At 47.9% G+C, this 27,447-nt stretch overlaps 2 protein-coding genes and 1 long non-coding RNA gene across 3 annotated transcripts in view; all 3 read left to right on the top strand.

Annotated features, from left to right (window-relative positions):
- The window catches only part of SLC27A3 (solute carrier family 27 member 3), a 29,174-nt gene extending 19,692 nt beyond the window's left edge, over positions 1 to 9,482 (top strand). Inside the window, exons 6-10 of the mRNA XM_080984704.1 lie at positions 683 to 773; positions 889 to 1,087; positions 3,361 to 3,458; positions 6,500 to 6,630; positions 8,009 to 9,482. Coding sequence (XP_080840830.1) covers positions 683 to 773; positions 889 to 1,087; positions 3,361 to 3,458; positions 6,500 to 6,630; positions 8,009 to 8,185 — 696 coding nt within the window. The 3' untranslated portion in view covers positions 8,186 to 9,482. The remainder of the gene's footprint in view (positions 1 to 682; positions 774 to 888; positions 1,088 to 3,360; positions 3,459 to 6,499; positions 6,631 to 8,008) is intronic.
- Positions 9,483 to 12,114: 2,632 nt separating this feature from the next.
- The window catches only part of LOC308465176, a 154,796-nt gene continuing 139,463 nt past the window's right edge, over positions 12,115 to 27,447 (top strand). Inside the window, exon 1 of the long non-coding RNA XR_013980320.1 lies at positions 12,115 to 12,371. This is a non-coding gene — a long non-coding RNA (uncharacterized lncRNA). The remainder of the gene's footprint in view (positions 12,372 to 27,447) is intronic.
- Positions 16,205 to 27,447, top strand: part of LOC308464912 (immunoglobulin superfamily DCC subclass member 3-like) — a 34,955-nt gene continuing 23,712 nt past the window's right edge. The window contains exons 1-2 of the mRNA XM_080984598.1: positions 16,205 to 16,337; positions 26,179 to 26,511. Of these exons, the coding sequence (XP_080840724.1) occupies positions 16,286 to 16,337; positions 26,179 to 26,511 (385 nt within the window). The 5' untranslated portion in view covers positions 16,205 to 16,285. The remainder of the gene's footprint in view (positions 16,338 to 26,178; positions 26,512 to 27,447) is intronic.

Raw genomic sequence — 27,447 nt, 5'->3', positions numbered from 1 at the left:
GATCCATGCGGGATGCAAGTTCGCAACCCACAGCGTTCCTAACCTGCGTCTGCGCATGCGCAGGTTGCAATTTGGCGCTCCTGCGCATGCGCGACCGCCAAAACCCGGAAGTAACCCGTTCCGGTACTTCCAGGTTTTGGCGGTCCGTAACCCAAAAAAACGCAACCTGAAGCGTCTGTAACCCAAGGTATGACTGTACTTTAAACAAGGCTGTCATGTTGTTCTTATTTATGAGGGAAATAAAGGGGGAATTTTACCAGGAACAATCCATTCTGGACAAGCCAGACTGGATTGCTTAACTTAACAAATCCATCAACTTGCTTCTAGCAATGTGCAAGCGAATGCGCTCTGCTACTTGCTCACTAGTGTGAGTGAGGAGAGATAATATTTAATCAATATATCCTCTCTTACCTTCCTCAACATGAGGATCTCAGAGCCTGGGCAGGTCTGTATGTGAAGATACGGACTTTCAGATAGCCTGGGCCTAAGCTTTGTAGGGACCTCCAGATAGGGTTGAGCCTCGAGGTGGGAGCCTGTGTCCCCCTGGAAATCGCTGGACTCCCAACTCCCATCACCTCTAAAGGCCAGGGGTGATGGCAGGAGCTGAATCCCATGCTTTAGCCCCCGTACCCATTTCACTGTATTTTTTGAAAGGCTTCACTTGCACCCCTACTCTCTGCAGAAGTTTGTCCCCTTCGAACTGGTCCGTTACGACGTGCTTCGAGGTGCTCCCTTCCGGGACAAGGCGGGACGCTGCCAGCGTGTCAAGAGAGGTGAGCGAGGTGTTGTCCGTTCAGTTGGGAGCGGGGAGAGAGACGCCTTCCATTCCACCATGGCGCCCCCACCCTTCCAGGTCGGTGACTGTACGTCTCTCTGTTTTTGTGTCAGGGGAACCCGGCCTTCTGATCTCTCCCGTGACTCCGCAGACACCTTTCCAGGGCTACGCCGGAGGGCGCGAGCTGTCGGAATCCAAGCTCCTCCACGGGGTCTTTGCCAACAGGGACACCTATTTCAACACCGGCGACCTGATGGTGCAGGACAAGCGCGGCTTCGTCAGTTTCTGGGACCGTACTGGAGACACATTCCGGTATGTTTCCTCCTCCTCCTTTTCCTCTTGGAAGTTGTGGGTCAGGAACTCCTCTGGATCTGAAGAGGGTGGCAAGAGCAAGTTTTTATTCCGAAAGTGCGGCCCGGAGGAAAATGTTTGAGAGCCGCAGGTTTAGAGAGCGCAGGTCCCTGCCTGCAGGAGCTTACAGTCTAAACTTTGTCAAGAGGATGTCAAGGAGAGACGTGCAGGAGAGCTTTTGGGTTCTGTTGGGCTGGAAGTGAGGAGGCTGGAGACATTTTACTCCCTTGGGATGACTTCGCAAGTTTCAAACTGACCTGGAAACGGTCTCAGAAATCTTGTTCCTTGAGTCAAGATACCATCTCTCCATGCCTCAGTTTCCCTCTAGGTGGAGGGCAGCGTTGCACTCAGGTCCTGCTTCTGGGATTTCCAGAAAAAGTATCTGGCTGGCACTGTGAGGGAAGGATGCTGAACTCTGGCCTGATCCTGCTGCAGAGCCCTTCAGCTGTTCCTCTGTACTTCTCCTCCTCTCTGCCTCAAATTCCTGGCAGGAATCTCCATCCTTTCCTTTCCCTCTGCCTCGGTTTCCCTTTAGGTGTCTATTTCCTTTCTCCCCCTTTGTTCCCAGTTGCCGGCCGGCCTGTTCTTCTATTCCAAGCTGCCTGGAGGAAGCATTTTCCTCTCCATTGAGCTACCCCACCTGCCACGCACCCACTGGGAAACGTTAAGAACACCCATAGCACCTTCTTTGCTGTTCCTGGGCTTCTCCTGCCCATCAGACTCTCTCCTCCTTTTATTTTAAATCGCCAGCTGCTTTGCATTCTCCTGCTGCCCTGTCTTCTGATGCAAAGGCGCCCCCGTGTGGCCTGACCTACATTTCTCAACTTAAGCCGCTTTCAAAAGCCGGCTTGCTATTTACAACACGGAGCTGGCCACAGGAGGGCGCTCTTTGCTAAAGAAAACTTTCTGGAGGGGGAAACAAGGACAGCCGCGAAGGAACCTCCCAAAGCAGAGGTGACCGATGTGGATGTTTTAATAGAATCGTAGAGTCGGAAGGGACCTCAAGGATCATCTAGCCCAACCCCCTTGCAGTGTAGGAATATGCAGGTGTCCCTTTCAGGGATCAAACCTACAACCTTGGCATTGTCAGCAGCATGCTCTAGCCGACTGAGCTATCCAGTTTCGCCGGACTCCCAACTCCCATCATCCCTGATGAACCACTGGCTGTGCTGCCTGGGGGCTGATGGGAGTTGGAATCCAGATTCCCCCATTACAGGTGGACACTCGGGTTGCGAACGTGATCCGTGTGGGATGCACGTTCACAACCCGCAGCGTTCGCAACCCATGTCTGTGCACACGCGGCTTGCGATTCGGCACTTCTGCGCATGTGCAAAGCATGATTTAGCGCTTCTGCGCATGCGCGACTGCCGAAACCTGGAAGTAACCCGTTCCGGTACTTCCAGGTTTCGGCAGTCCGCAACCCGAAAAAACGCAACCTGAAGCGGCTGTAACCTGAGGTACGACTGTATTATTTTTTATACATTTTTATTCATTTTGTAACATATCATTTCCAACAGTCATTTAACATACATTCTTATCTTATACAATATTTTAGACTTCCGTCAACTACCTCTGAAGATTTTCCGTTCTTTATCACTTAATCTGCATTTCTTAATTTCTCTTATTACTTTTAATTGTCCTTAACTAATGATTCTCTTCATAGTCTTCCTTGCAATATTTCACCTAATCCTCCTTACAAAACTTCTTGCAGTCTTACTAGCGTAATCTGTTTATTGCAATTGCTTTTCAAACAGTTCAAATATTTACTCCACAGATTCCCCCGTTTTGAGAGCAAGAGAAATGGGATCAATGACCTAGCAGGAGGTTGGGCTCTGATTTGCTGGGCGGATTTTGAGCAGAATTTGGACAGCCAGCCATCTCCTACCTCAGAATGTCATGTGTTGGGCAATAAATTGGACTTGACGATCAGGGAAGAACAATAACCCTCCAACTCTGTGGGTCTGGGAGTCTATATCCTCCACCTTTTTCATCATTATCGTTTTTAATTTTAGCTGTGATGGCTGCTTTGCTCAGGGTTGGACTAGATGACCCTTGAGGTCCCTTCAAATTCTGTAATTCTATTATCGTATTATAATGCTTGCTTTATCCCCTTCCCATGCCTGGCACAGAGCCACCTTGCCAGCCTCTGCCCCCAGGACTACGCCCTGCGATTCCCCAGATTCTTCCACATCCCTTTAACCCTTTAATTCTATTTTCTCCCTGCCCTTTCCTAGGTGGAAAGGAGAGAACGTGGCCACGACAGAAGTAGGCGAGATCCTGGGAAGTCTGGACAGCTTGCTGGAGGTCACTGTTTATGGTGTCACGGTTCCAGGTACTCTTGAAATGAGGGGCTCTAGAATGTGTTTTTCAAATTATTATTTTACTTCTTTATTTGGACGGTTTATATACCACTTTTTAAAAAATACCAGAACTCTTAAGGTTAAAACATCTTAAGCAAAACAGCATTTTTTTTTAACCACCAGAGAACATCCACGTTCTATAAAACACAATTAACAGATAAAATGGAGCGTCCTGTAATCAAAATAAACATTAGGCATACAAACCAACTACAAAAATAATGTAATTCTAGGAACCATATTACAGAGGTACCTTGGTTTACAACCGTAATCCGTTCCGGAGGTCCGGTTGTAAACCAAAGAAGGTTGTAACCCAAGGCGTGCTTTCGCCAATGGGGCCTCCCTTCAAAAATTGGTTGTAATCCAAAAAAATATATATAAAAATGGGTTGTAATCCAAAAAAGGGACACACACTTCCGGGTTTGACATGGTTGTAATCCAAAGCAGTTGTAATCCAAAGCGGTTGCAAACCAAGGTACCACTGAGCAGGAAAGGGCTGGGATTTGGGTAGAGGGTGTCGCAGGCATAGCTGTCAACGTTTCCCATTTTTTAAGGGAAATTCCCTTATTCCGAATAGGATTCCTTGCAAGAAAAGGGAAAAGTTGACAGCTATGGTCCCAGGGTGTCAGCCTGCCCCTTCTCATCCTACTCAGCGTAGACCCATCAAAGCTAATGGACATGACTAAGAACACCTTCCACTTTACCACAGATACCACTTCAAAGAGCCACGGTTTCCCCCAAAGAATTCTGGGAAGTGTAGTTTGTTGAGGGGGCTATTTCTCTCACAGGCCTACAATTCCCAGAGTCCCCTGGGAAGAGGGATTGAGCACTGAACCACTCTGGAAATTATGTGATGGATTGATCTCCTGCCTCCTAAACCCTTCAGAAGATATCCGGTGTTTCTTCAATTGCTGGACGTTTCCAAATTGTGTGTGTTTGTAGCCTCAATCACCCCACAACCCCACTTCACACAATCATGGCTTCTCCCAAAGGATCTTGGGAAGTGTAGTTCATTTAGAGTGTCGAGAGTTGTTGGCAAACCCCTGTTCCCCCCGCCGAACTACAATTCCCAGAGTTCCCTGGGACGAAAGGGGTGTAGATTGTTCAAACCACTCTGGGAACAATAGGCGGTTGGCCACTGTAAGAAAAAAAGATGCCGGACTTTTGTGGGCCTTCGGCCTCATCCTGCAAGGCTCTTCTGATGCTGATAGCTGTGATTGTTCAGAATGGAACTCTTAATTTCGGGTCACGGGTTCAAGCCCCACCTAGGGCAAAAGACTGAAGGGGGTTGGACTAGATGACCCTTAAAAAAAAAGATATATATATATAATCATTTTTTCGATACAAACAACAACCGCAAAAGACACTACAACAAAACCATAAGAACAATAATAACACAATTTGACAATTCAGATTTAAAAACACTGATAAGTATATGACTGCACCCTTTTAACAATATTTTCCCACCTCTCTCTCCTCCCCCCACTATCCGCCTTATTGCTTAAATATTCATTCCAGATTTCTTCATATCTATCCATTCTTAATTTGCGTCAACGTGCAATTCGTTCATATGTAGCTAATCTGTCGGTATTATCAATCCATGTGCTCAATGGAATCTTTTTGCGGCTCTTCCAATTCATCAAAACAATTTTTTTTGCTTCTAATATAGCGCGGTACATCCATATTTTTTTTTACCCCTTGTGGTCCTTTCCAACTGTACAATTCTAATAGTCTAAGAGCCTCCCTGTCCCAAGGCAGTCTACCTCTGAACAGTAGATGCCGGAGACAAACAACGATGCCTTAAGCACCCTGCCTGGGGACTTGCTGGAGGAATCTAGTTGGCCACTGTGGGAACAGGAGGCTGGACCTAGGTGGGCCATTGGCCTGTTCTGGCTGCCAGGGAGTCATTCTGGACTCACAGCTGTCCATGGAGGCCCAGGTCAATTCTGTGTCCAGGGCAGATGTTTACCAGCTCCATCTGGTACGCAGGATGAGACCCTATCTGCCCGCGGACTGTCTCGCCAGAGTGGTGCATGCTCTGGTTATCTCCCGCTTGGACTACCTCAATGCACTCTATGTGGGGCTACCTTTGAAGCTGACCCGGAAACTACAACTAATTCAGAATGCGGCAGCTAGACTGGTGACTGGGAGCGGCCGCCGAGACCACATAACACCGGTCTTGAAAGACCTACATTGGCTCCCAGTACGTTTCCGAGCACAATTCAAAGTGTTGGTGCTGACCTTTAAAACCCTAAACGGCCTTGGTCCAGTACACCTGAAGGAGCGTCTCCACCCCCATCGTTCTGCCCGTACGCTGAGGTCCAGTGCCGAGGGCCTTCTGGCAGTTCCCTCACTGCGAGAAGTGAGCTTACAGGGAACCAGGCGGAGGGCCTTCTTGGTAGTGGCGCCTGCCCTGTGGAACCCCCTCCCATCAGATATTGAGGAAATAAACAACTATCCGACTTTTAGAAGACATCTGAAGGCAGCCCTGTTTCGGGAAGCTTTTAATGTTTGATACATTACAGTATTTTAATATTTTGTTGGAAGCCGCCCAGAGTGGCTAGGGAGGCCTAGCCAGATGGGCGGAGTATAAATAATATATTATTATTATTATTATTATTATTATTATTATTATTATTATTATTCTGATGCTCAGGCAGGCCTAACTAGGCCCCTGCTCGCCAGAGGTTCCCATACGGATATACAGTGGTACCTCTGGTTGCGAACAGGATCCGTTCCGGAGGCCCGTTCGCAACATGAAAAGAGCGCAACCCACAGCGGCGCGTCTGCGCACATGCGGGTTGCGATTCACTGCTTCTGTGCATGACGTCATTTTTGTGCTTCTGTGCATGCGCGAGCAGCAAAACCCGAAAGTAACCCTTTCCAGTACTTCCGGGTCGCCGCGGAACGTAACATGAAGCGGACGTAACATGAGGTATGACTGTATATCCGCTTGTGGCGCATTCCAGAGTGAGACCCAGCCTACATCTCCCTCTCTCCCTGCCTCTTCCCCCAGGGCACGAAGGCCGAGCAGGCATGGCGACCGTGGTGCTGAAGCCAGGACAGGAGTTTGATGGTGATGAGGTCTACACACACGTGGTGGAGCTCCTCCCGCCCTTCGCCCGCCCTCGATTTCTGCGCATCCAGGTACGAGGAGCGTCCCATGCAGCCTGCGCCTCTTCCACAGCCATGCAGGAAAGAGGGATGTTTGTGTCTCTGTGTGTGTGTGTGTGTGTGTGTTGGAGGCTGGGTTCCCGGTGCCGGGAAGCGGTGATGAGCAGGATCTTGTGCCGGAACGCAGCCCCGTGGTAGTCTCAGCGCTTGCGTCTGTAGCGAAAAGAGGCCCTGCTTGTGATTTTTCCCTGCTTGTGATTTTTCAGCCAAAGGTGGATGTCAGCCCTGCGGCCCCCCAGGCCTCCCTCTCTGGCCTCTTGGGATTCACCTCGGGTTGCACCCCTTATCCTCAGACCACACCCCTTGCTGCCCCAGCGTCACACCTTCCTTGGGTATTGTTCCCTGGCTGAAAGGTGTTTCTGAACTCTGATATGCTACCCATTTGCATGGATGTGGGACAGAGAGGATGGATGTAGGATAGATGTAGGATAGGATTGGGACGCGGGTGTCGCTGTGGGTTAAACCACAGAGCCTAGGACTTGCCAATCAGAAGGTTGGCAGTTCGAATCCCCGCGACGGGGTGAGCTCCCGTTGCTCGGTCCCTGCTCCTGCCAACCTAGCAGTTCGAAAGCACGTCAAAGTGCAAGTAGATAAATAGGTACCGCTCCAGTGGGAAGGTAAACGGTGTTTCCATGCGCTGCTCTGGTTTGCCAGAAGCGGCTTAGTCCTGCTGGCCACATGACCAGCTGTATGCCGGCTCCCTCAGCCAATAAAGCGAGATGAGCGCTGCAACCCCAGAGTCGGCCATGACTGGACCTAATGGTCAGGGGTCCCTTTATCTTTACCTTTACCTTTAGGATAGAGAGAGGGGCGGGTGTGGGTCAGTCCCGTCCCCCCCATTTGTATTTTATTAAGTTTCAACCCTTTTAATACATACAGTCAAAACGCAATTTCGTCTTTTCTCTTGTTTTTGTCGACTTCCCACCCCGTTTTCCATTGTTGCTCCTTCCGTTCTGCTGCATCCGATCTTCCGTCTGCCGAATCACAGCCACAATATTACAATCTAAACGTTTCTGTCGCTCATAGCTCAAATCCTCCTTGCCACTTCATCATACCATAGATCTTTAAACAGTCTGAAAAAGGCATCCGTTCTCCCATAAAAGATTCTCTTAATTTTGTGGTTAATTTTTACCAATTCTGCATTGTCCATTAACTTACCCATTCTTTGGGTGGGAGTCAATTTAAGCTTTTGCCTCTGGCCCTGCCCACCGCTGCTATGCGGCCCCCAGAAGGCTGCCTATCCGTCAGAGATGCTGCCAGCTGCAACGTCCCTGCATTCGACGGGGTGGCCTGGATGACCTCCCGAGGTCCCGACCCCTCAATTCTGTCCTTTCTCTCTCCTTCCCGCCAGGAACACTTGGAGCTGACAGACACCTTCAAGCAGAAGAAGGTCCGCCTGGCAGACGAAGGCTTCAACCCGACGCTGATCTCAGACCCTCTTTTCTTTCTGGATGACGCTGCGAAGTCGTACGTCCCTCTGACCCACGGCGTCTGGGAGGGGATAGCTGCTGGTCACGTCCGGTTATAACCTGCACCCGCTTCTCCCGATTCGTACCCGAACCCCAGTGCTCTGAGCTGGGGGCTGCAGGGTGTCCTTGAAGACTCTAGCCTCCGTCGTTTCCACCTCGGCCTTAAAAGGCTCTTGTGCCTCTTTCTACACCCCAGATTTTCTCTCCTAGCTGTGCCCCAGGTGACCCCACGCCTCTGCTAGTGGGGTGCCCCCTTAGCGAGGACTTGACGCCCCCTCCTAGCCCCTCCACACAAATGAAGAGGAGGGGCTTCTTCCTGCCCAGATGTTGTTGGACTCAACCTCCAATCATCCTCAACCCAGTCCATCATCTGAGGGTTACCTCCTTTACACCTCTGTACATGTAGAAATTAATTTTTGTCCAGTGGTGATTTGCAATCTTGCTACTGTTAAGCCACTGGGAATCCACCGTCCTTACTGATCTACTGCAGATCACCCAGAAATCAACCGGCAGATCCTCGTTTTCGTCCTGTCCTCCCTTGTGGCTGCTCTCTTCCTCTGTAAGAATTTCCCTCCCTGGGTTGGGCTAAGGCAGGGCTGGGGGGCCTGTTGTTGGACTATAACTCGCATCATCCCTGACCCTCTGGCTGTGGGGGCTGCTGGGAGTTGAAGTCAAACGACAGCTCCCATCCTTCGTGGCCATTGGCTGTGCTGACCGGGGCTGCTGGGAGTTGCAGTCCTAGAGCATCATGGTTCGACAGCCCCCATCGGCCCTGATGGCTGGCGATGCTTGTTGCAGGGGCTGATGGGAAATTCCTCCGTCCCCATGCTGTGGCCCAGCAGCTAACTTATTCCCAGTAGTGCCCAACCTCGTTGCCTTTGGGAAAACTTGCAAAGCGGATCACGGAGGCTGACGGGCCGTAGCTGTTAAGACCATGATCCGTCCTCCAGTTCTGGTGTCCACTCGGCCCCATCTGGTGGTCGCCACCCAGCTGATGTGCCTCAGATACTTCAGTCTCCCATCTACAATAGGGAGAAATGGAACACCAGCCCGCCTTACAAGACTGTTGTGCGAATCGCTGAAATAACAGATGCGGCACACATGGACTGGGCAAACCACATCAAGTCTTATTTTCACGATGTTCTCTGGGCTGGGACGAGAAGCGGGGTATTTTTGTGAGGTGGCGTTGCTCTTCTGCTCTGCCAACGAGGTTTTTTTGCAGGCAATGGGCCTGCTTTTAGGAGTTAGCAGGCCTGGTTTCAAGGTGAGGGGCTTGTGAGGGAACTATGGGTTGGGGTTGTTTATTTTCTATTCTTCGTATCAAATAAAGTTCTTTTTTTTTTTGTACCAGCTGAACTGTGGTCTTTATTGCTTCAGCAGGAAATCGTCTCATCAACTCTGTTCCAGAAAGAAATCTGTTTTGGGGACGGGGTGGTATAAATCTGCTTTGGGGGTGGGTCTTTGCCTGGATTTTGGCTGTGTGTGGAAAGAGCCTAACTTGAGAAGGGAAGCCCCCACATGGCTAACATGAGGTATCCATCATCACTTGGAGTCAGATTTAGGAACGTTCAGCTTCATTGAATGTTGGAAGAGGTGGCCCTCCAGGCTTCTCAGTCTGGCCCTTGAGACACTCTCTCCAAGCTCCTCTGCTTGAATGCCTTTGCTAGGTAGAAGGGTGGCCTTTGGCTTACCTGGGACGTGTGTGTGTTTGTCAAAACCTCTGACTTCTGTATGACATGGAAGTAGCCTACTGTGCAAAGGCACAGAATCATATCTGTTACTCCTCCCCTTTTTTGCATATTGGCCCTGCCCACCAATTGCATGCGGCCCTCAGAATGTTGCCCAGAGGCGTGTGTGGCCCTCGGGCTGTTTCCCATTCCAGTTTTGGAATATGAGACCATAGCAGATCAGGCCTGGTGTGTGTGCGTGTGTGTGTGTGTGTGTGTGTGTGTGTGTGTGTGTGTGTGAGACAGAGAGAGAATATCTTCCTAATGCTTGAAATGAGGAGGCAGTGTGTGTGTGTGTGTGTGTGTGTGTGTGTGTGTGTGTATTTGTGTTACCAGTCATGAAGGTTTGCAAACTATCATTAGTGAGGGTCAGTCGGTTTCTCTCCTTTCAGTTTAGTCTGGGTCAAAGGGCTGAATACATTATATTGATCTTTTCTCAATCATCTAAAAGGCTGAGGGTCCTATTAAGCTGTGCCACATTGGGGGCAGGGAACAGGGAGGAAGGAGCCTGGAAACTACAGCACCCCACAAACCCTCCAAGTCTTTATCCCCTACATCTAAGGGGGCATTATATGAGATGACTGAGTGCCTCCTCACCTTGTTATCTTCCGCTCTGAACCACAATGTAGTTTTTGTTTTATAAAGGAGTAGCAATACTGTTGGCAGCAGCATCTGGAGCAACCAGGAACTTGTTTGGGGTTCCTAAGTATTCAGAGAGCCCTCTAGCCTGACCAGAGTCTCCATGGTCCATTTTCTTGGAGGACTCTTGACTTTACTAAAACGTTGAAGTTTTTTTGCGCTTTCCCTGAGATAATCGCTTGACTGCTTTCGGATTCTCCTGCACTCCTGCTTCCCTTCGAACCATCTTACGTACTGTTAACGTTTTATGTTTGCATTTGGTGGACTGTACAGTGGTACCTTGGGTTAAGAACTTAATTCGTTCTGGAGGTCTGTTCTTAACCTGAAACTGTTCTTAACCTGAAGCACCACTTTAGCTAATGGGGCCTCCTGCTGCCGCTGCTGCACGATTTCTGTTCTCATCCTGAAGCAAAGTTCTTCACCCGAGATACTATTTCTGGGTTAGCGGAGTCTGTAACCTGAAGCGCCTGTAACCTGAAGCATCTGTAACCTGAGGTACCACTGTACATGAATTAGGTAACTAATTTCCGGGGTGGCGGCCTTGTGATTCTCTTGGGGCTTCCACTGGAATCGGGCTGTGGCCCACAAAAGCTTAGGCCGTTGTCTTTAAGGTCTCACAAAATTCTGCCGTTTTTTACACTGCCTAACCAAAGCAGGAAGATGTCTCTCTCTCTCTCTCTCTCTCTCTCTCTCTCTCTCTCTCTCTCTCACACACACACACACACACACACACAGAGTCTTCAAGGCCTGACTTGCCCAAGTAAATATTTTTTTGGGAGAGATGATGAGCGCCTTCTGTCCCCCTACTGCATCTTTATTCATAAGACACTAATCCTCCTGCGGCAGTCTGGGAGAGTTGGGGTTGGGGAGGGTCAAGCCATCCCTAACCCATTAAGGTGGGGAAGAATCTCCTCTCCCTAAAAAAAAAAAAGGGGGGGGGAGCAACAACCCAGAATTCATCAACCCAGGAACTTGACATACACAAACACGCCAGTATCCTGGCGTGTTTGCAAGAGAGCAAAAACAAAATTATTTTTGCTTAGGGACACACACACAGAGCAACTCTGAATCTGAGATGTGGAAGAAATAAAGACAGGATCACTTGCGTTATCCACTCTTAAGGGCTCCACACACACCCCGTTGCTTTTTGAAATGTCCCCCACTCCAGCATCCCGAAACGTGTGTTAAAAAGCTCAACAACAGGACCCCACTAAATAGCATGGCTGGCTGGGTTGCTGATTCCCGACCCCCCCAGACAATTGAGCCCTGCCCTGGTGCCATTCCCAGCTGCAGTGGGATTTAAGTGCTGAGAAACAAACAAGATTCTCCATTTAACTTCAAGACAGGCAGGCATATACATATTTGCAATGAAATAACAATAAAGCAGAATATTTTGAGTTGATTTCCTGCAGCTCCTTTTTAAACGGGGGGTGGGGGGTGTTATTGGGTGGTTGTTTTTATTTTGATTATGTTTTTTGTGGTTTTATATTTTGATTTTATTCTGTGAACCGCCCTGAGACCTTTGGGTAAAGGTAAGATAAAGGGACCCCTGACCATTAGGTCCAGTTGTGACCGACTCTGGGGTTGCAGCGCTCATCTCACTTTATTGGCCGAGGGAACCGGCATACAGCTTCCGGGTTATGTGGCCAGCATGACTAAGCCGCTTCTGGCGAACCAGAGCAGCGCACAGAAACACCTTTTACCTTCCTGCCAGAGCGGTACCTATTTATCTACTTGCACTTTGACGTGCTTTCGAACTGCTAGGTTGGCAGGAGCAGGGACCGAGCAACGGGAGCTCACCTCGTCGCGGGGATTCGAACCGCCGACCTTCTGATCGGCAAGTCCTAGGCTCTGTGGTTTAACCCACAGCGCCACCCATGTCCCTTGCCTTTGGGTATAGGGTGGTATATAAATTCAAACAACAACAACACCCCCTAATGACCATAGCAATGTGTTCAAACAGCTGTTTGTTTTTAAGGGGGAAAGGCAAGGGGAAATGTTATGTGGTTTCGGAGCATTGCAGCCAGAAGCCTGACTAGATTCAACTCCCTTCCTTGGGGGCTGAGCTACCTTTGAGCCAGTTGCCATGTGGCCCACCTCACAGGGTTGTTGAGAGGGTGAAGCAAGGGGTGTGCATCGCGCAAAGCTTCTTGGAGGAGAGAGAGAGAATGCATGATGATAATGTAGTAGTAGTACTAACTGATATTTTTATTTTATTTCACTTTGTGGCTTTGGCCTACTGGGCCTGTTTAAACATTTGGTAATAATAGCCGCTAAGCCTGAATTATAGAGAACAACAAGGCGCAATAACGACACGTGAGATGGTTGGGTGGATAGCTGGATAAAACCAATCTGTCAGGTTGTACCAAACTTCAGAATAGATCCATTGAAGTGAATGGCCTTATGCTATGTACATTGTTTTACAACTATCAGGGAGTGCCCGGCGCTCCCCAGGAATTTGTAGGAACCAAAAAATGTTGTGATTTTTAAATGTCAAAAGTGTCACTTGTGAGTTTGAGCCTGTCATGCCAAACCTTGATGAAGACCACTGACCCCCCTACGCTTAGGACTGCCATACCCCCAGAATTTCCCCGACTTTGCTGGGATTTGGCTATTGGAAACAGAATGTGGGCCGAAATCACATAATGCCTGGACGTATGGCAACCCATGTTGGAGGTGTAGATTGTGGTGAATTTCCTTAAAAAGTAGCTCAGAAACTTCTTCCTCTGTTTTTGAGATTTTGCAAACAAACAAAAAACAACAACTTTGGGTGAGCAAAACTGAAAAAAGGTCGAACAGCCTTTGTGTGTCTGGATTTCCACTTTTTTTTTTGGCTAAGGGGGTTGGACAATGTCAAAAGTCTTTAAAGGTTCCTGTACAATTTTTTTCAAGGTCTCTCCCTCCTTGGAAGGAGGGCAGGGAACTCTGTTGCAACAGAAAAATAAATATCTGCCTTGCTTTCCACTGGATTTCCACTTTTTGAAATATGGCAACCCTCCCTCCTGAACGCCCACGCTGGGTTTGGCAGCGACATCTCAAGAAACAGCTGAACCAATGCCAACAAAAGTCACGCCAAAGTGATGTTTTGGATCCCCTACCTTGTTCCAAAATGGCAGCTGTTGTTCGGAATTGCCCCATCTTGGGGAAACCCCCTACGCCAAGTTTCGTGACAACATCCTAAGAGATGTCAGAAAACCCAAAGAGAACAGGCCAATGGACAAACAAACCGCTCTGCCAAATAAATGCATCGCCGATGGGTCTGCTTTGGGCGGATGCCTCTGTGGAAACAATCCACAGGGTGAGGGTTTATGGCATCGCCCCACTAAAAAAATACAACCACGACCCATTGCAGTTTGGGGGTGCAGGCCGAGAGAAACTAGGGGGTTCCTCTCTGAGGCCTTTCTCTCTCTTTCTCTGCCATTGTCATCCCCCAGACACCCCTCCCTCCTCTTTCCCTCTCACCTCTGCCATAAAAAGGGGCCTGTGGCTCAGTGCCCCATTGTGAGGGGATAATAGGGCCAGCAGCTTGTGAAAGTGATACCATGAATGGGGCTGGGAGGGCGGGCAGAGAAGGGGGTAGGCCCCGTAGCCCCGGTAACCACAGGAGCTCTAAGTGCAGCTAATAGGATAAGAGGGGCTGGGAGCGAGAGAGGAAAGGGGGGGGTGAGATGGAAAGGGGTAGCAGTTGGGCACAGAGAGGAACCGCTTCCAATGGTTGTCACCAGAACCCGCTCCTCCCCAAAGATTGGGGTGTGTGGGGGTACTTCAGGCCTCAGAAATACCCCTCCCCATTGACTCGGTCTCACATCACTTATCGTACTGGAGATATGCATGAAATGTGTGCTCAGGCATGCGTAAGGGACATACTAGAAAATTCAGTGGAGGGCTGTTTTTTTGGAGGGGGTGCCTGCTGGATGTTTGGGGTCTCCCTCTCAGATCCCGTGATGGGAAGGATATAGTCTATAAGCTGAGAAAGTCGAGCTTCTGCCCACAGCTCTGCAGGATGGGATGGGAAAGGAAGGACCCGAATGCCCGGGTTCCATGTGGAGAAATGGCTTGGGGCAGTCTGTGGGGTGATGCAAGAGTGTCTGGAGTGGGTGGGTGGGCAGCAAAGGAGAAACCCACCCCCTCCATCAGCCCCAGATATTGTGCCTTCAGTACCTGGGACAGCACCCAGGAGATACACAGATTTTAGGCATGCATTTTTGTCACTTGGTGACTGCAGCCATCAAGGGATGAGTTGCTTGTGTAAATAGGCCATTGCAGATATCACACGGTGTCAATAAACACCCACCTCCCTTCCCATCCACTCAAGATCTTTCAGGCCCATCTGAGTGCAGAAAAAGCGATGATTCTCTGAATGTCACTCGTTTTTCTTCTTTTTAAAGCAGGGGTGCTGGTCCTCATGGAAACGGGGGAAAATGCAGGTGAGTTTTCCGTGTTGTTTTTTCAAAGGCTGAGTGGAAGAAAGATTAGATTTGGCCCACAGGCTGCTGATAACTCACCCCTGAGTCTATGCAAAAATCTGTCTAATGCAGTTTTGTTCTATTTTCACTGTCATTACAACAACAATAATACGGGGGCAAGCGGTCAAATAAGATAAAATTACAAATTCTCCCAAACAACTTCTAGGTTCTTCTACAGTCAAGATCATCTCCTTTACGAATTACACATTCTGACCATTTCCGTTGTCAACATTTGGCATAGTGCAAGATCTCACTTCTGTTGAGTGTGGTTAAGCGTCACTCGAAAGGTACTTTTTAAAAAAACACCAAAAAAACCCTGTATATCCCACAGAACGCGATCCGATTTAATGCTATGCTTTTGGGGCAGAACTTTGTCTTAATTGCCGAAGATTCTAGTCCCCATGGAATCTGGCAGAGAACAACTTGGAAACGGGCCCAGCATTTGTGGGGTGAGGACTGGTGATAAACATATACAAAAGAGAAGCTCTTGTGGTCTTCCCATGAAGAGGGGAGCTCATCTGTTTTGGTCACTTCTGATGTCATTATTTTGCACCCTTAAAATTTAAAGGAGTGGGGACATTTGCTCATGAAATCCTTAGCCACGAACAGGATTTACCATTCTCAGCAGCTTGCAAATCAAGCACAGTTCCCCCCCTCCCCAATATTATGACCCAGCAAAAGGGCTATAGAACGAGGCATTGGACACACATCAATGTTTCCCAAGAGGGATGAGGTGTTGGGGGGTGGGAGGAGAGGGGGGTGGGGAGCGAGCAGCCCCTGCCTCTCATCTTTATGCTGAGCTGTAATTGGGCAGGCCTGCCTCCAGCTGCCTTTCACACCCAAGCCTGCAAGCACACCCCCCCTTGCACCCCAGTCCAATTGTATCAGTGTCTGTGGCCGTCAGAGAGGCCAAACAATGGGAATAATAATAAGGAAGCCTGCCCCCTGTCCAGCAGAAGCACTGAGAGAGGCCACTGGCCAGCAAAGTTAGAAGCCAGCGGAATTGAGGGGTCAGGAAAACTGGGGTGGGAGGGTGGGAGGGTGGAACTAGAAAGCGGGCCATGATCACAGACTAGTGCAAAACATATAGATATATACAAGTTTAGGCCAAAGACTAATAATTTTTGCTATTGGGGGGGGGGGTGCTTCGCTGAATTGGAAGAGATCGCCCAAAATTGATACATGGAATTACCTCCTGACCACCCTTTTTCTTAAAAAGTTCCTGCAGAAACTTTCCCCCTTTTTTTTGGCGTATTTTGTTCAGAAATACAAGTGGATTTTCCCCTATTTTCATGGTTTTACCCACCGCCGTGCTAAATTTTGGGGGATGTCACCGTGGAGCGGTTGGTTGGTCTTGGGGCTGTTTCTGCAAGATTGGGGTAAGTGGGTTTTCAGACATATATATATCTTCCTTAATTCACTTTGAATTCACCTGCCTACGTAGCTCTGTATATGTATGGATAACAATATCTTAGTTGGACTTCTTCTGTTTCTCCTCCGTGGTGTGAAATCGAACCATTCTGGGGCGGGTGCAGTGACTCTGGATTTGGGAGAAATCAGTGAGGATGGGGTATGTGTTAGAGATTCTGTTGTATGTCCCCCCCCCCTCCAGTCCCCACATTCATTGCAAAACTTCAGCAAATTATTCCCCTGCCTGCCCAAATAGCAGTGCAATCTCAAGTCGCTTTGGGTCTAAATTTGGGTCTAAATTTAATTTGCGTTTGGCATATTGTCAAATCTTGGATACTTAGGTCTGGGTGAAATCTCAAAGTCCATAGGTTTCCCCCTGGTTATAATACCACTCTAGTGAGTTGCGAGAGCTCTATTCATTTGCAAACTGGGGAGAGGGAGACTGGGAGATTGTGGAAACCAAGTCTACTATGGCTGAGTTCACAGATCCGTTTGCCAAACCAAGAGTTGATGGACTGACAGTTGTGTGCATGGAGAGATGAGAGGAGAATAGATGATTTTGTGTTTTTCTGTTTTGATATTTCTTCTCTGACGGGACAACTTTCTCAGATTCTGAACGTTCAAATGGAGGGGGGGGGAGACAGAGGTTTATAAGCATCAATAGAGTGGCAACCCCAGTGCAGGAAACAGTTCATTTATCCCCCCGCTACGTAAATCAAGCTATGGATGGACCAGAAATTTGGAAGGAGGGTCTATGGATGGGACAATGTTATGCCAATTGCAAAAGTTTCTTTCTTTTCAAGTCCTAGACAGGGTTGTTTCGCTGTCTCCCAGATGTCCGCTCAAGACAGGACAATTAGAGCTTGAAGCTGTTGGGTTTTTGAAGGGGGCAATAAAGCCGATTGGATTGTTTGGGGGTTGAACAAGGATTCTCTCCCGAAAGCTAGGTCTCGGGGTTTTGTTTTGGTTGTGTAGCCCATTCACAAATTTGTTTCAGTGCTTTGGAAACTGGGATAGGGTTGATCTGAGCGTTCTCATCTTGCTTTCATGGTTCAAAGTCTGGTTGTGTCTCAACTCAATCCCGGGCACACAGGAACCTCACCCTGTATGAAATTTGTGACCCTACAGTGGATCGTCTCTGGGTACAGGAAGGAGAAGGGGTTTATTTCTCTGCCTGAGCAGGACTTGGGAGCTCCTACACAGAGATGTTTGTTGGAGGCACATTTTATAGGGCTATCGGTGCAGGCTGTAACTCACGAGAGTTAATGGATCCTAACTCTCTAGTGTGTTTTATTGGGGCGTGCTATGGTGCTATTGTGTTTTGTTCTTCTTCTTCACAGAAACACTGGAGAAAACGGAAACATCCATTCATATTTTGACCCCCTGTTTCACCCTAAATACACATTTGCTTGTTTGTTTAACCACCACCGCTCTTTTCTTAAAAAAAGTTGAAGCAGATTTCAAGAGGCACGGGGAAATTTGCCACAGCTATGGCTGAAATCTCATGTGCACTTTCTTAAGATCAAGCCCCGCAGAGCACAGTGGGACTTACACCTGAGCAAGTACCCATATCATTGCACTATACAGCTACCTTCCTGAAAACCCTTATCATTTGCCTCCCACCAATTTGGAAAAATGCTCTGTGTCTAGAAAAGGAGTTTCCAGACTGAGGTCTGTAGACCATCAACAGCCCACAAATTTCATTTGAATGGTCCATGGCCTGTAAAAAAATACAATTCAAAATCATCGAGCACCACGTTGCAATTGCTGCAACAATCGTTAAGTTTATCTGCCAGGCCACTCAACCAATTTTAAGTGGTCCGTGGAGGGGGCGGAAGTTTGGGAACTGTTAGTCTAGGACATGAAGAAGAAAATAATATTTCTGGTCAGATGTGGGTGTAGTTTTGTTTTGTTTTTAAGTACTTTCAAAGGCCTTAAAAATAGATGTCAGTTTGGGGATTTTGAAATGCAAATAAGTTAATTGCAAATTCAAATGTATCCCTATCGTGTTTTATGACTTCCTTGATATTGTATGTGGGCTGGAACTGGTCTGTGACTGAAATAATAAAATTCATAAGTTAATGCAGTTTGTTACTGGTCCTTAAAAAGATATTAATGAAGATTTGTTACCAACCCATCTTGTCTCATGTGCCAAAACTTGCTCCCTTTTTCCTTCTTTTATCCAAAGTTCCTTAGTGCCCAACAACCCCCCAAACTGAGCTTTATTTGCAGCTGAAATAATAAGGCACTTATCTGAAATGCTGCACTGCTAGACTTTTAAGTTGACACATATATCTGGAGTCAGCTACTTCCACCACCCACCTAACTCTTAAAACTAACCCACTTTAAGCAAGTGATCTGTTTGGCTGGGCAGCATGATGCTTGAAAGAGGCCATCGGTGGAAGTTTGCAAATTCCAAAAGGGTTGCCCCTCGCGAGCACAACAGGGGGAAAACAAACAGACAAAACAGCCTTGCAGAATCTACAAAACAGATTTCTCCCGTTAGAAGTTTCTGCACACCATTTGGGAAGGTTGTAGTCTTGTGAGAGAGCATCTGCGTTGCATGCAGAAGGTCTCAATTTCAATCACTGAGCATCTCCTGGTAGCGTCGGGAGAGAGCTGCTGCTATGCAATGTGGATAACTACTGAGCTAGCTGGACCAGCGATGTAACTCAGTATATAAGGCATTCGCTCTTAGGGCAAAGTTTTTCCAAAGTCATTGTAGCTTGGATATGATCTCAATAAAACTAGAGTTCAGTGATCTTACACATGATGTGTTTTATTAGCTGATAATAATAATAATAATAATAATAATAATAATAATAATCTGCAATGGTTTATAGCTAAGACAGATGATGGAAGAGGCAACATTTGGGACTGGTGCATTTTCATGGCATCAGTTTTGGTGGAAGCGGGGAATGCCCTATCACTAAATCAGTGACGTGGGTGCCGAGTTGATTTCAGGATCCTGACATGCTCTATCAGAGACAACCAAACTCAAATGTGAGCAGGGAGTGGGGAGCAAATTCCTACTCCCCCAGAGGGTGTTACCCAATATATAATTATTATTATTAATGTTGATTGCACCAGAATTAGACACACACAAAAGTATTGCTTCCGCTTCAGGTTGCACCCTTAAAAAACCAAAACACAAAAACAGGGATGGGTTGGCCTTTGAAACAGCCCCTTGTATTTTGGCAGATGAAGTTAAAGCATGATTTAGAATGAAGGTGATAGTGGAGAGATAATCATGTATAGCATGGTAGTGTAGTGGTGGTGAGAAATTCAACGATGGTTCAAGCCACATTTTCCAACCCCTGTTTGTTGTGGGATGTGTGGGGCCCTCACAGGATAGATAGGGGCCCCTAAGGGACATGGCAAATTGCTCCCCATCACCCCATTGCCAATATCTTATGGCAGATGCCTCTGGGAGAGAGAGAGAGAACAAGGCAAACTCTTATTTAAGTTGCCAAACTTCCCTGGAAAGAGAGAGACAGAGAGAGAGAGAATTTCCTCAGCTGTTTGGATATATGGTATTATGGGGAATTAGAAGCAGAGACAAAAGAACATTGACTCTTGGGCTCTTCTTTCATGAGCTCCTAGTACAAAACTGTGTTTCCCAGCCTGACCCTTATTCTAAGGGAACCCCCTTTCTTCCAAGCAGAACTGGGGAATCCCGCAAACTCTAGTTTGCTGAGGGTGCTGGGAACTGTAGCTCTTTGAGGGGCAAGCTACAGTTCCCAGGATTCTTTAGGGTAAGCCTTGTGCTTGAAATAAACAGTGTGTAGGCTGCCCAAGGAGACCTTAGGCTTCCCAGGGTCATGCAGAATTGAGTGCAACGGCCTACCATGTTTAGTTTGGTCAGGGGGCTGCGAACTGGGCACGCTATAGTTCCCAGGATCCTTAGGGCGTCTGCCTGCACTTCAAGTGTGCTTTAAACGCGGGGTGCGTACGCAGCCCCCCCCAACTCTGGCCAGCTCATGCCAAGCCTCGCACCCTCTCCTCGTCACAGGCCCGTCGACTCCATTTCACGAATGGTTGCGCCCCGACGTCAAGTCCAAAGGCAATTTGCCTGAGGGGACTTAGAAAGGAGGCAAAACCTGGGGGTCGTAACCCCCTTCTTTGGCCCAGCCTGAGGGACAGTGGGTGTGTGACCGGGTGGGGGGCGGCCAGCCCTAGGCCTGTGACCGATGGCGGGGCGGAGGTGAGGGTCCGACATGGAGACCCATGTGCATGAGTGATGGGGCAAGTCATGGGAACCTCACCCCGAGCCCGTCACGTGGGCCGGCAGATGGGGCGCGAGGAAGGCGGGGGGCTGCTGAGCAGGGGACGGGACAATAGGGCCTGCCTCGGCCCCTTCTGACCCAGCCCATTGTCCGCCATGCCGGGCCCCCCGCAAAGCCTCTCTCAACAGCCGGGCTATGGGGCCTCCCCGGCCAGCCATGCAGTTGCTAAGGCGGCCTTGAATGGTGGCATCCATCAAGATGTCAGGGGGGGGGGGACATCCCGTCTCCCCACCTCCCTCGCCCCCCTTTTCTCCACAGAGCCCATTGTCATCACCCGGAGTTTAACTTTGTGCCGGCCGGCCGGCTGAGCAAGCGGCCCTCCCTCTGAGGGGATTAAAGTCTCTTTATTTATTTCCCCCCACTTCGCACAGCAGTTTCCATCTGTTTGGTTTGGGAGCTTATGGGGTTGGGGGGGAAAGAGAGGGAGTTGTCTGGGGCGGCCACGTGGGCCGCACCCGTGTGTGAACACCCCAGGGATCCTGCGGAGAAGAAGGCCCTCTCCCCTGGGCTGAGCCTGAGGGAGGGAACCTGAGGAGAAAGTCCAGCGACTTGACTTTGCTTTTCAGGAATTTTAGGCGCCGCTGCTGAGCTCAGGCCCCAGAAGTGAAGTGAGCTGCTATGAGCCCCGCTGAGATCTTATGATGAGGAAGGGTGGCACAGAAATAAAATAAAATAAAATAAAATTCTGGTCCTCATGGTGCTGGATAAACAGCTGGCTTAACTTGGAAGCTGACTTATTCTGAGTCAAAGCTTTAGCCCATCTCGCTCAACATTGTCTACACTATCAGTCTACAGTTAGTCTACACTGACTGGCAGCAGCTGTCCTGGGTTTCAGGCAGGGGAAACTTCCAGCCTTAACAGGAGAGGCCAAGGAGTGAACCAGGGACTCGTCTCAGAAGTAGAATCTGACTTTATTTATTTTGTCATGGGTAGACTGTAGTTCAGTGGCAGAGCACGCAGAAGGTTCTGGGTTCAAATCCTGACATCTCCAGGTAGCAACCCAGCTTGAAAAGCTGGAGAGCAGCTGCCAGTCAGTGCACTGAGCTGGCTGGGCCAATGGGCTAACTTTGTGATGAAGTAGCTTCCTTTTGTTCTGGTCAAAGCATCCCTTTCTTTACAAACGTGAGGACCGTGATCTGAATGTATTTTATAGAATCATGGAATCGTAGAGTTGGAAGGCACCACCGCGATCATCTAGTCCAACCCCCCACAATGCAGGAACCCCTTGCCCAACATGGGGCTTGAACCCACAACCCTGTGATTAAGAGTCTCACGCTCTACCTACTGAGGGAAAGGATCATAGCTCAGGGCTAACCCACACGCTTTCCTTGTAGAAAATCCCAGGCATCTCCAGCTAGGGCTGGAGAAAGACTGGAAAGCCTCTGCCAGTCCGTGTAGGCAACACTGGGCTCAGTAGGCCGATGGTAGAAAACTAATACCAGTGTTCCTTAGTGGTAAAGCACAAGATTTGAAGCTCCTGGGTTCAATCCTGGGCCTCTCTAGTTAGAAAAGGATTTAGAGCTGGGGATTTTGGAATGATCTTTCCGGGCCTGGGACCCTGGGAGAGTCATGGCTAGGCAGGGGAGTTAGAACGGGCCTAGGCAGACCCGGTGTGTGTGTGTGACACCTATAAGTCAGCTTTGTGACGCTCCAGGTGTGCTGGAGCCCCCATCGCCAACTCACACATGTTTAGAGGGCACAACGCCTGCTGCCAACCTGTCCCACTGTGTCTGAGGACCCTCCTGCTATTTGGCTGAGTGGGGCCCGCAAAACTCTGCCTTAAAATCCATTGCGTCTCCCCCTCTATTGTTCTGCCCGGACACTGAGGTCCAGCGCCAAGGGCCTTCTGGCGGTTCCCTCATTGCGAGAAGTTAGGTTACAGGGAACCAGACAGAGGGCCTTCTCAGTAGTGGCCCTCCCTTCAGATGTGAAGGAAATAAGCAGCTACCCTCTCTTTAAAAGACATCTGAAGGCAGCCCAGTTTAGGGAAGTTTTTAATATTTAATGCTGTATTGTTTTTAACACTTGATTGGAAGCCGCCCAGAGTGGCTGGGGAAGCTCAGCCAGATGGGTGGGGTATAAAGAATAAATTATTATTATTATTATTATTATTATTATTATTATTATTATTATTATTATTGCCTTACAAGCACCACACCTGCCCCAGCTGTGTATGACGTGGAGCCCTTGCCCACACGCCCTCAACCCCTCCAAGTCTGGGACGCAAGCCGACGTGTGGCAGAGCGTGCTGGGAGCGCATCATTTCGGCGTGGTGCCAACCCACCCCTCACCCCAAATCCAACTTCCTTCCTCCTTTTTTGTCCCTTTTTTTGGCAGACACCCCGACTGTCGGAGGGTGTGGCCAGAGACAGAGCTGGCCCTCTTTGGTCTGCGGCCAAAAAACACGGCTTGTGAATGAAATGCCTCTTGGATGTGTTGGGCGGGTGGGCGGGGGGGGGAGAGAAGAGGGGGCGACGACCCCCAATGGGGTGTGGTATGGGCCAGGAAGTGAGGGTGAAAGGAAGCGAGATTAGCCCCTTTGAAGCTATAGAAATCGCCCCACTCGGAAGCCAAGAGGCTCTTAATTGCCCTTGTTCTTCCCCAAGTCCCCAGAGCTAATTTTAGACTCCCGTTCAAGGCTCTTTGGCAGTCAGAGGCAATTTGGGGACATAAGGGGAGGGGGATGAGGGGTTTTTTTGTGGGGGGAGGGAGAGCAGTGAAGACGGGGTCTTGGCACGAGAATTGCAGGATGAGAAGGAGCAATGTCACCTCTTTGCTTGTTGTTGTTGCATCTTTGCATTGACTCTGGATTATTATTATTATTATTATTATTATTATTATTATTATTATTTAATAATAATCATTGTTGGTTATCAATAATCATTGTCGCTAGTTAGTTTACTACATTTATATCTCACTTTTTCCTCCCTCCAGCTTCCTCTGCTCTTTTTAAAAATCATCTCTTAGTTCAGAACAATGAGGACTGGAATCTTACTATTGTATTTAAGGGAAGAGGTAGATCATCTGCTTTGCGTGCAAAAGGTCCAAGGTTCTGTCCCTTCCATCTCTAAGTAGAGCTGGGACTTGTCCCCTCTCCTGAAAACATGGAGAGCTGCTGTCAGTCAGTGTAAACAATATTGAGCTAGATAGACCCAAGAGTCTGAAAGTAAGAGGTGTTTTTGTTGTTGCTTGAGTACGGAGAAGTTCTGTTTTTCTCTCAAGGGCAAGAGCTGTAACTCAGTGGCAGAGTGCCTTTAAAAAAAAAAAAGCTTATCGTTGATTTTAATTATTTTTCTTTTTTTTTTTTTGAAAAATATTTATTGGGGTTTACAGTAAAAGTGAACATAATGAACAGTATAACAAATCTTAACATAATTTCACATTTTCTTTGGACTTCCTCACATCTCCCGCTCCCACTTTCATCATTATAACTTTTTGCCAGCAATTTATTATCTTATTTGCATTCTTATATCTCATTTATGTCTTTATAATCTTATAATTCTCAATAAAATTTTATATTTTCTCAATCTCACTTATTATCTTAAATCATCTAGGTTAGTGGTGCTTCATTATTTATGATCTAGCATCCTGCTTAACATTCACTCAAATTACAATGCTTTTGTAAATAATTCTTAAATTTCTTCCAATCCTCCTCCATCTTCTCTTCTCCCAGGTCACGAATTCTGCCGGTCATCTCGGCCAGTTCCATGTAGTCTATCAGTTGCATCTGCCATTCTTCCAGTGTGGGTAGATCTTGAGCTTTCCAGTGCTTTGCAAGTAGTATCCTTGCTGCTGTTGTTGCATACATAAAAAATGTCCAGTCCTTCTTTACCACCCCTTGGCCGACAATACCCAAAAGAAAGGCCTCTGGTTTCTTAGTGAAGGTATATTTAAATACCTTTTTCAGTTCATTATAAATCATTTCCCAGAACGCCTTCACTTTAGGGCAAGTCCACCAGAGGTGGAAAAATGTTCCTTCACACTCTTTACATTTCCAACACTTATTATCAGACAGGTGGTAAATTTTTGCAAGTTTGACTGGGGTCATATACCATCTATATATCATTTTCATTACATTTTCTTTCAAAGCATTACATGCAATGAATTTCAATCCAGTACTCCACAGCCTTTCCCAGTCCTCAAACATAATATTGTACCCAATGTCCTGTGCCCATCTTATCATAGCCGATTTAACCAATTCATCTTGTGTATTCCATTTTAGCAGCAAGTTATACATCCTTGAAAGTACCTTAGTCTTTGGTTCTAACAATTCTGTTTCTAGTTTCGATTTCTCCACCTGGAACCCTAATTTCTTGTCATTTTTAAAAACTTCTTTAATCTGAGCGTAATGTAGCCAGTCTCGCACTTTATCCTTCATTTTCTCCAAACTCTGCAATTTCCAATTGTCTCCATCTTTTTCTAATATTTCCCAATATTTAGGCCATTTAGCCTCCATATTGGGTCTTTTTCGGGCCTTAGCTTCCAAAGGTGAAAGCCACCTTGGAGTTTTATTTTCCAACAAGTCTTTATATTTTGTCCAGACATTAAACAGTGATTTTCTGACAATATGGTTCTTAAAGGCCTTATTTGCTTTAACCTTGTCATACCATAAATATGCATGCCATCCAAAAGCATTGTTAAACCCTTCCAAATCCAACACGTCAGTGTCTTCGAGAAGTAGCCAGTCTTTTAGCCAGCAGAACGCTGTGGCCTCATAATACAGCTTTAAATCTGGCAGGGCAAAGCCCCCTCTTTCTTTCGCATCAGTTAATATCTTAAACTTAATTCTGGGCTTTTTGCCCTGCCAGACAAACTTAGAAATATCTCTCTGCCACTTCTGAAAGCACTCCGTCTTGTCCAAAACCTGAAGTGTTTGAAACAAAAACAACATCTTTGGCAATACATTCATCTTGATAGCAGCAATTCGGCCCAACAAAGAAAGTTTCAATTTTGACCAACTATCTAAGTCTCTCTTAATTTCTGCGATTTTAATTATTTTTCAAAATGTTTCAAATAGCTGTTTTTACAGATAATTTTATTCTTCATTTTGCAAAGCACTTTGAGGTTTCTTTGGGTTGTTGTTTTTATACAATCAAGTAGTATATAAATTTTGTGGAGACGACCAGTTAAATTCTTCTGGGGAGCAAACTCTTTTCTGTCAGAATGCCTGGTTTTAACAACTGTCTTATCCGTGCAATGTATTTTGTTTTTGGCAATGGCTTTGGCAAACGAATAAATAATACTTGTATTCGTTTTCTTCTCTTTTTTTGTAAATTTCATTCAGGTTTTGCTTAGGGTTTTCTGTTTTCCGATCAAGCGGTATGCAAGTTTTATTTATTTCATAAAACGTGTACGCCGCTTGGTTGTAAACAAAGCAAAACGAAACCCAACAACCCTCAAAGCAAATTTTATGAAATAAATAAATACATATCCTGTTGCTTTTAAAACAAACAAACAAACAAACAACCACCATGGATGGTGGAGTCTGGCTTGCCAGGCCTGTAAATCTTATTCTTTCTCACAGGCCTGGCCTACCCTTCAGAGCTGGCGTTCCTCTTGGAGCCCAGCGACGTGATCGCCATCCGAGATCGCCCGCTCCTCTTGCACTGCCAAGTGGAAGGTGAGGCGCCCATCGCCATCACCTGGTACCGGAACGGGGCAACCCTCTCCAACGACAGCCGTGCCACCATCTTGTCCAACGGCTCCCTGCGGCTGGAAAGCGTGCACCGGCGGCCCCGGGGAGGCGGAGCGGCGGACGCCAATGCCACGAGCGACTCCAGCGCCGGAGAGTACAGCTGCACTGCCCAGAACCGCTACGGCCTGCTGGTCAGCCGCAAGGCCCGAGTGCAAATTGCGAGTGAGTTTGGGCTGGCCAAGATGGCCGCCATTTGGCGCTATCTTCTGTGGGTTCAAAAAGGGTGCAGCGGGCGGGCTGGGAGCAGCGCTGGATTTAGGGTGGTGTGGGAAGTTATCCCACAATGGGTGAGGAAGTCAAGGGGGCTCCAAACCGAGAAGATCCATTTGGGGGTTCAAATTTGTGCCAAGCCGAGAGGGTCCAAAATGGAGAAGTTCCATAATTGGGAAGATCCATTTTGGGAGGGTGCCAAATTTTGGCCTTGTACAGGGTGCCATATTACAAAAAATTTACCCAAGTCCACCCCTGGTGGGAGTGTTTTCTTGTTTCGTTTCCATGCTTTTTATTAACTCTGTAATTTATACATCGGGGTGGAGGCGCTCAGGCCTGAGGGAGGTGATATTCGGCTCTCCAGACCTTTCTGCCTGACCCTCAGAAATCTCAGGCAGAAGGACCTGGGTTCGATCTTCAGCATCTCCAGGTAAGTCTGGGAGAGACCTCCTGGAGAGTCACTGCCACTCAGTGTAGGCCAGGCTTCCTCAACCTCGGCCCTCCAGATGTTTTGAGACTACAATTCCCATCATCCCTGACCACTGGTCCTGCTAGCTAGGGATCATGGGAGTTGTAGGCCAAAAACATCTGGAGGGCCGAGGCTGAGGAAGCCTGGTGTAGGCAATACTGAACTTGATGGACCAATGGTCTGACTCCATATGAGGCAGCTCCCTCTGTTCCAACTGTCTTGCTGACCATTATTACTCTTCTCCCACCAATCCAAGTTTGGATTGTAACGTCCTTGGGTCTGGGATATCTTCCTCCGTCTCTTACACCACACGAACTGTAATGTCCTTGGGGCAGGGGCTTCCGCTCCCAAAAGTGCCATGCATGCTGACGGTTCTACGTACAGCTGTACCTTGGTTCTCAAACATAATCCGTTCCGGA

This window comes from Podarcis pityusensis, assembly GCF_964106645.2.
Source record: "Podarcis pityusensis genome assembly, chromosome: 16".
Classification (NCBI taxonomy): Eukaryota; Metazoa; Chordata; class Lepidosauria; order Squamata; family Lacertidae; genus Podarcis; species Podarcis pityusensis.
This window is presented reverse-complemented; position numbering and strand designations above follow the sequence as displayed.